This window comes from Sinocyclocheilus rhinocerous, unplaced genomic scaffold, assembly GCF_001515625.1.
Source record: "Sinocyclocheilus rhinocerous isolate Xijiao unplaced genomic scaffold, SAMN03320098_v1.1 scaffold3323, whole genome shotgun sequence".
Classification (NCBI taxonomy): domain Eukaryota; kingdom Metazoa; phylum Chordata; class Actinopteri; order Cypriniformes; family Cyprinidae; genus Sinocyclocheilus; species Sinocyclocheilus rhinocerous.
The window spans coordinates 76,480-85,481 of record NW_015662926.1 but is presented as its reverse complement, the minus strand read 5'-3'; the positions used below and the strand labels follow the sequence as shown (position 1 = coordinate 85,481).

General features: G+C 36.2%; 1 protein-coding gene across 1 annotated transcript in view; it reads right to left on the bottom strand.

The window, feature by feature from the left end:
- Positions 1–4,377: 4,377 nt before the first annotated feature.
- LOC107728373 (macrophage mannose receptor 1-like) overlaps positions 4,378–9,002 on the bottom strand; it is an 11,898-nt gene continuing 7,273 nt past the window's right edge. The window contains exon 7 of the mRNA XM_016538514.1: positions 4,378–4,512. Within this exon, the coding sequence (XP_016394000.1) occupies positions 4,378–4,512 (135 nt within the window). The remainder of the gene's footprint in view (positions 4,513–9,002) is intronic.

Below are 9,002 nucleotides of genomic sequence, written 5' to 3'. Positions count from 1 at the left end.
GGGGGGAATACATACAGAACACTGTACATACTTTGAGATGTGGATTACAAATTTTCTTACTTAAACATCAGACAGTGTCGACTTTCCAAGCTTGGAGTTTGTAACTAGAAGGCTGCTGGTGTGTTCTCCATAAGCTGCAAGGCTAAAACCAAGTACACTTAAGCATACTGTAGCACAAGTAGCATGCAAGTAAGGCTAAGTATGAAATTTTGTGACACCACTGTTAATGCACTAGAAAATATATTTTAATTCTATTGTTTGATTTACTGATAGGGATTAGAATCACAAGAACACAAGGACAAAACTTCAAGTTTTGTGAAAGAAATGAAAAATGTGTCTGTTTGACGATTTTGTATTGTAAGTTATTTTCTTTTCGTGGTGCTTCTTCAGCACCACCACACTGAGCACAGGAACCCCCCAGGGCTGCGTGCTTAGTCCATTGCTGTTTACTCTGCTGACTCACGACTGTGTAGCAAAACCACATCATTAAATTTGCGGATGACATGACTGTAGAGGGTCTCATCAGCAAAGGCGACGAGTCAGCATACAGAGAGGAGGTACATCGGGTATCAGGCTGGTGCAAAGTCAACAACCTGTCTCTGAACGTGAACAAAAGAGATGGTTGTTGAGTTGACTTTACAAGAGCACACATCATCAACTCTATGCTAAATATTGATGGTTGCTCTGTGGAGATCAACCGTCAAGAGCACCAAATTCCTCTGTGCTCATTTGACGGAGAATCTCACCTGGTCTCTTAACACCAGCTACATAGTGAAGAAAGCATCTCTACTTTCTACAAAGGCTGAGGAAAGCTCATCTCACTTTCTCCAGCTTATTTTGCTCTCACTTTCTAGCCCCATGCTCTTAAGCTTTTCATTTATCTGGAAGATCAGCAAGAAAGAAAATAAAAACAAAAAACATCACATTTCCATGCTACATATCATCTACAGCCCTAAATAACAACATCAACAGCAACATTGTTTTCTTAAAACTGCTTCACCCAGTACATACTCTGCAAACTGTGTTGTTGCACCAGAATTTGACAATTAAAACTGAACTCAGTGTTTAAAGCTGATACAAACCTCATTCAGAACGGTCGTCTGTAGTGAAGAATCATTCATTGTGCATTTTCCATTACAGGTCAATTTAGTTATTAGCTATTATTATTACTTTATTTTATTTATTTGTTGTTTTTCTCTCTCTCCTTTCTCTTACTTACAGATTAAGATTGCTCTTCTTTCTTGTGTATGTGGACTTAATTGTTAAAATGTATTTGTAATGTTCAATCGCTTCTTCAATAAAAAAATAAAAGAGCATGTGCTTGTGTCTGTGTTTGGAGCATCTGATGCCCATATGTACACCACTGATCCTCACAAACTTCTCCAAAATACGCTTCCTTGGCGAGCAGCCGTTAAAAAACAGTTCTCTAGCCGCCGTTTTGCATTTCACACAGCACGATGAGAAACGTCTTGAGCTGCTCCGAAACACAGAATATCACAGAATACCTACAAGAGAGGTGGTGCTGTTTATTATTATTATTATTATTTAACATATTAATGCTAAAATTAGTGAACTGAATGTATTTTAAGTTATTTCGCATCCCCTGGAGGATCACTAAGCACCCAGCGGGGCGTGCCAAATCAAATCAAATTATGGCTAGATGTGATATTTTAATTTCTTAGCATTTTTTTTTTTTTTTGTAAATCTTTTACATTTTTACATGGAGAGTTACAGTTTATTCCCCGCTCTCTCCAATCCATTTCACATAAACACACCTCTAAACAGTCATGGGCGGTTCTTGGCCAGAACAGAATAAGCTGGAATGTAGACCAGACCTTTAGCCATTTAGTCTAACAAATCGCCTCTCACCTATTGGTTTATTAGATGTTTCATATGACTAGTAAGCCAATTCTCAAATGACTGCCATGATGGCTTTTGTTCTACCCACTTAAATAGAAGTAACAAAGACTGTGTCTGTTCCCCGAATAGTGAGGTCAAAATATAAATTTAATGCAGGATCTAGAAAAAATCTGATCGTGATTAAACCAGAAAAATGTAAAATAAATGAACAAAAAATTATTAATTTCAGATTCTTTTCCATGGGGTTTTTAACATTCACTGAGTAGGCCTACATGTCTTAATTCCAGTTTCACTGTTAAAACCAGTATGGGTTACAAATGTTTTATGTTAATATGTTTTTAAAGGTGATATGTTTTTAACTCCACGAAGCTACTGTTATAAGCATGAGCCCCGTCAGACTGGTCGTGGCGGCGGTGTTGCAACAATGTATAGTGATATTCTCAATGTTACTCAGAGAACAGGATATGGTTTAACTCATTCGAAATACTTCTGCTTAATGTTACACTGTCAGATATACAAAAGAACTCTATCGTATTTCTTGCTCTGGCTACTGTGTATAGAACACCAGGGTCGTATACAGATTTCCTAAAATAATTTGCAGATTTCCTCTCAGACCTATTGGTTACTGTTGATAAAGCGCTAATTGTCGGAGATTTTAACATTCACGTTGATAATACAAATGATGCATTAGGACTTGCGTTTACTGACCTAATAAACTCTTTTGGAGTCAAGCAAAACGTCTCCGGGCCCACTCATCGTTTTAATCATACGCTAGATTTAATTATATCGCATGGAATTGATCTTACTGATATAGATATCGTACCTCAAAGTGATGATGTTACTGACCATTTCCTTGTACCGTGCATACTGCGTATTACTGATAATAACTATATCGCTCCGCGTTATCGTCTGGGCAGAACTATTGTTCCAGCCACCAAAGACACATTCACAAATAACCTGCCTGATTTATCTCAACTGCTCTGTGTACCCATAAGTACACATGAACTAGACGAAATGACTAGCAACATGGGCACTACCTTCTCTAATACATTAGAAGCTGCTGCCCCCATTAAATTGAAAAAGGTTAGAGGAAAACGTACTGTGCCATGGTACAACAGTAATACCTTAAGAAACCACAATTAGATCCTAGTGAACTGGCAAATTACAGACCTATTTTAAATATTCCGTTTATGTCTAACATTTTAGAAAAAGTTGTCTGCTCAATCTGTTTTTGCCACGGATTTACACAAGCTTCAGTCTGGATCCAGAACACCTGAGAAGAGATGATGCTAACCCCTCAGAGGACCTCAAATGATGCCAACCCTGAAACAACATACATGCATTGTATGCAACATACAACGATGCATCGCGATACAAATGCCAACTTGTATCCGATGCACTTTTTAACCCGATGCATCGCATCGTTAACTTTTTTTTGCCGATGCACTGAGCGAATCGGGGAAATATGCAATAAGTGCATTGTATTAAATGATTAATTTAAATGTAAGGCCACCTAATATAAAGTGGGACCTTAAATTTATTTACATTAAAACATATGTTTAACTTTAAATATTTTTATGCATGCGTCTTATTTGTGAATTAAACTCATGACCTTGCCCTGATTAGTGCCATACTAGACTCTAACAAATAATCGTTAAGAACTCTATGTCTGCTATTTTGATGCTCTACTCTACTAGCCGAACTAATACCACACTGTACTTCAGTGCAACTAAATATGCAATTGAAAACCTTAGTAGGCTATACTTTTTTATACACACTTGAATGTGTTCTCATTTATATTCAATAGTGTACTTCTGCATTGTTCTCAGAGTTGTACGGTAGCAAAGGTCCAGACAATCATATGGCTTGGTTGGATATAAAATGAAACAAGCAATGTGTATTTCAGAAATACTTATAGTAAACATTCAAGTTTGCACCAGAAGTACTTTTTTAGGGGTACTATTTTTAATGGGTAAATACTTCTTGCTATTATTGTTTTGTAATACACAGACAGAGACATTTCCATGTAATAGTAACTTGTTTTGAAAGAAACAGGCAGCTTTTGCATAAAAGGTAGTCTAAATGTAAATAGAAAAGGACTACTCCCATGCTAATGAACCCATAGAGGTAGAATTTCAAGGTTTTATTTTTTACAATACAAACTGATTTGTCCTCAAATATTTTTGTGCTAAACTTTAACTTTAACGTTATTATGACAAAATAAATAAATACATAAATAAATAAAATACATAATTTAGAACTAGAGCATTAAATGGTTTATTTACTAAAAGAAAATCTGTAATACACAATACAATTATTTATAGGTAAATTTTTGCTAGATTCATTATAGTTATCGACAGAACTTTAAAAATTATTTTCACAATTGATTCCAATAAATAAATATATTATATAATATGACAATTCATGATGTTTCAATGATGGTTATTATTACTACCTCCCAGTTCTTCAAAATAATATAGTAAGTAGTTTATATAATATTTGTTTCCTTTATAGAGATTACTGCCCATTACATTTGTTATTTGAATTGGCTGTACGGTTGCTCTCCAGATGAAACACCTCTTCATCTTCTCTCTTTCTCCAGCTTAATTTTCTGTCACTTTCCAGCCCCATGCTCTTCAGCTTTTCACTTATCTGGAAAACCAGCAAGAAAGAATGAAACTATACATTAAATATCATCACACTTTTGGCTACATATTATTTTTAACCCTAACAACAACAATGATGATGATGAAATTAGTGGTGCTGGTTGGTTATAAGGTATAATTGGCATTCTAGTGCAACAACACAATTTGACAATTAAACTAAAATGGTTGTTTAAGGCAGATGCAAACCTCATTCAGAATGGTCGTCTGTAGTGAAGGATCATTCAATGTGCATTTTCCATTACAGGACAATTTCAGTCTGATGATCTGTTTTTTAATTAACTTGTCATCTAGAGAAATACAGAGTTAAAGTCATCCTCAACACAGAAGACAGATAAATAAATGAAAACATTTCATAGTTGTTTGTAAAATTTGTTTCAAATCCTCTCGTTTGAATTATTTGTTTCTGTGAACTGGGGAAACTCACCTCCATAGCAGATAAAAGGCTGCTGTAGATCACAGCTATTTTGAGACCATCTCCCAGAATCAGTTGTTGACATGCCAACACAGTCACCAGATCCTGAACTCTGGGATGGTTGACCTGCTGCCCAGTGTCTGAAGAAGAGGATCCATTTATCAGACCATTCCCAAGAGTCCAGAAACAGACCGATCCAGATGTAATATCCAGATAAAAGGATCTTAGTTATCTGGTTATTTTGCTCAGAGTTGTGGATGGTGGGAAGGTCTGTGTGATGCTGTCTGCAGTAGCTTTGAGCATCACTCCAGTTTTTAGCGCTCTGTACCAAGATGTATCCAGAAGTTTCTATTGAGAGATGCAAAGAAACAATCATGCAGTGCTCAGCTTTTTTCCCCCAGTTAAAATTCACATTCACAAATTTAAAAGAACAGGGAACTCACCATAGCACACAAAATATCGCGTATAGCTACATGACATATCATGCCAAACACATGCCAATCCATAAGTAGCTACACAATCTCCATCCCCATTTGGCTGTGCTGAACCCCAGTTATAGTATTGAGAATATGTGTTTACTGTATCCAGCATCCACTATATTTACCAGCCTGTTCACATCACCCATGCTGTCTACAGTAGCCAGATCAGTGTACTTCGATCTGCAGTAACTTTGAGCCTCTGGCCACGACATTCTCACATTTATATAGTGGTATGGATGAGAAACAGCAGAACTGCTCCAGAAGAGCCCTGTTAAAATCAACATGTTAAACCATCTATATGTGAACACATACTCATAAATACAGATTACAAATGACCACACCAACCTTACAGCAGAAGCAGCACAAACAGACTCCCGTCCATGACTGCTCACACAGATCCTCTCTGCTGTTTATCGCCACTGTCTGCTTTTGTATTCTAATTTGTAGGAAAATACGTGGAACTGAAACCTACATATCTAATGCCATTATCTATAAGTGAAAAGACAATCTGAAAATTCATGACACATTTCATAATTTTGCAATCAAACTTTTAAACCAAATGTAAAGGTTACATTTTCATTTGTTTTTGTACTATGTTTCCTTTACACACAGTGTCACTTCTTTGAAATGTTATTTTTCTACCTCAGAATTGTTTTCTGTATATTTTTTATATTGCTACTGAAGCGGTGTCTCATCTGCGTTGTGTTGTGTAGTAAACCGAGTCTCATTACACGGAAATCCTTGCCATCACGTCCTCATTTATTGGATTGCTGGGCAACACAAAACGGGCAAATTGAGGACTTGTGCAAATAAAGCAGTACGATGCAGCAATGCACGACGCTGAGAAAAATATAAATAATCACAGAGGGACTTGTAATCACAATTATGCAAGTATATAGTGTGAAATCATATGTTATGCGAAATATAGGTCTAATTGAATCACTACGTAAACTTTTGTAACCTACCAGTGTAATCACATGCAGACTGGGAAGAAGCTAAGTGTGCTAACTCCCCAAATCAGCATGGTTGCCAGATACACACAGGAAATCCAAGCATGGTCATGGCAAGTGGAATCACAAAATACTTGGGTAACACTTTATTTTGATGGTCTCTTTTGAACATTCTGTTGACAATAAGTAATGTTGCACCTACATGTCTACTAACTCTCATCAGAGTATTAGTAGACTGTTTGCTTAATATCTGCTAATGTCTCCCAACAGACATTCTACCGACTATAAGCAACTTGGCAAGTACATGTCAATTTATTCTAACCCTAACCCTACCAGTCTACTAATACTCTAATGAAAGCAAGAGCACCCTTGAAGCTGCAATAATAGGATATTGGCAGATTTAGCAAACACTTCTGTTTATTTGTGTTTGTGCCCTGGAGAGTGTGAAAGGTCTATTTTCAACTTGTTTTTGCAGCGTTGAGCAATGGAGCCAATCACAGACATATCTGTTGATTTCTTGGATGCAATGGCCAATCCGAGGCATTTAAGTTATAATCTGGATTTTGTTGTTTAGTGCGGAGTTCTGCACGCTTGCAGATCCTCTCATTATAACACACAAAGGGCAGACACACTGCAAACAAGACATTACAGGTAACTAACTTCATGAGTCCACGATCAATTGAAGAGAGTGACAGATTTGGAATGATTATAAACGGAGTGCTTTTTTTGTGTTTTCTAGGCTATAATCCATACAGAATTTGAATATCAGAATTTTTGTTTTTTTATGCTGCCAAGAGCCATATACACGGCCACATTCACGCTGCAAAGCTTCGAGAGTGACATCTGCATATAAATGCAGTATTCACTCTCAAAATTGCAATGACAGACATAATCATAGCAAGGGGACAGATATAAGAATATCATATTACTTTAATTTGACCTATAACAAAAGGATTTGCACATTTCTTACACTCCTCTCTGCATAAAAAAAAATGGTAATTTCACACACAAAAATATAATCTTCATTATTAGTAATTAACAGTATCTACAAAAATATTAACATTTTAGGCTATTGTGCATTATGCATTTTATTTACTTTTTATAGTTAAGATAGGCTGGACTAATTAATATAGTTTAATTATTTTTTTTTTTTTTTTTGAGAAACTGGGATGGTGCCCCCCTGGGATTTCGTGCCCTAAGCGAACTGCGTACTCTGCGTATAGGGAGCGGCGGTACTAATTGTGGCAGGAGCTAGGAAGAAAAGACCGCTAGGGTCTGACTAATTCTAAAGATTTAGAACTCCACTATACTGAAACCGACTACGCCACTGATATTTTATACAGAGAATATTGGAAATAAATTAAAGCACACAAGTTCGTGCACTAATTAGGACCAGAGGCACGACAAGTGGCAACATGTATATCGAAAATAGCAGAGGACCTAGGACAGATCATTGTGGCACTCCATATTTTACTGGTGATAATTGAGATGACTCCCCATTTAAATGAACAAAATGGTAGCGATCGGACAGGTAGGATCTAAACCATCTTAAAGCCTGCCCTTGAATACCTGTATAGTTTTGTAATCATGTTCAGCTTCATATATGATATGATCATATAATAATGATGATGATGATGATGATAACGCTAACTAGGTCAAGGTCAAGCTTTATTGAGATCCCTTGCGGTCAATTTGGATGCAGCAAAACAGAAATACAGTAGACCCATACAATACATTCCTAGACAAACATAAATACATAAAAATATATAAATAAAATAAAAAGAAAATTTTCCCTAAAAAATCCTTTAGAACTAGCTATTTCTAATGGATGAATATTTCTGTATCTACAATTATTTTACTATTGCTTCAGATTACACAGGAAGTGAATCTTTTCCATGAAAGAGTAACTTATTTTCAAAGAAACAAGCAACTTTTGCATAGCTAGTCTAAATGTAAATAGAAAAGTTCTACTCCCAAGCGGAGTTCATAGGTTGATTTAATCATCAACTCTAATCTGTGTTTATTAGCCAGCTCCTGTCAAAACAGTGCAGGGCCTGCAGGCTACTTTGTGGCCATCTGGTGGTCAAATTATGAATATACTGTATAGCACCTAACAAATATGATCTTCATGAACTCAACTCCAGACCACAGTCTATGCTCCAGAAAAACATAAGCAGTAAGGCCTGTTTTGCTAAATGAAACAAGATAAGCAATGTGCATTTCAGGAATACTTAAATTTAATTTCCAATTTAGCACCAAAATAAATAAATAATAAATGTCAGATAGGCTGTATGAAATGCTTTGTCTGGTATAGCCTACTGCAAGATATAAATATATGCAATTGTTACCTTATTATCTACTTATTATCTAACAATTATTCTAATTTTAAAACACAAACAAAGAGAGCGAGAGAGAGAGAGAATAAAATCTATTAAAGGGGTCATATGATGCGATTTCAATTTTTCCTTTCTCTTTGGAGTATTACAAGCTCTTGGTGCATAAAGAAGATCTGTAAAGTTGCAAAGACTAAAGTCTCAAATCCAAAGAGATATTCTTTATAAAAGTTAAGAGTCAGCCACGCCTACCTAAAACGGCTCGTTCTAACACGCCCCCACATACCTACGTCACTATCTGG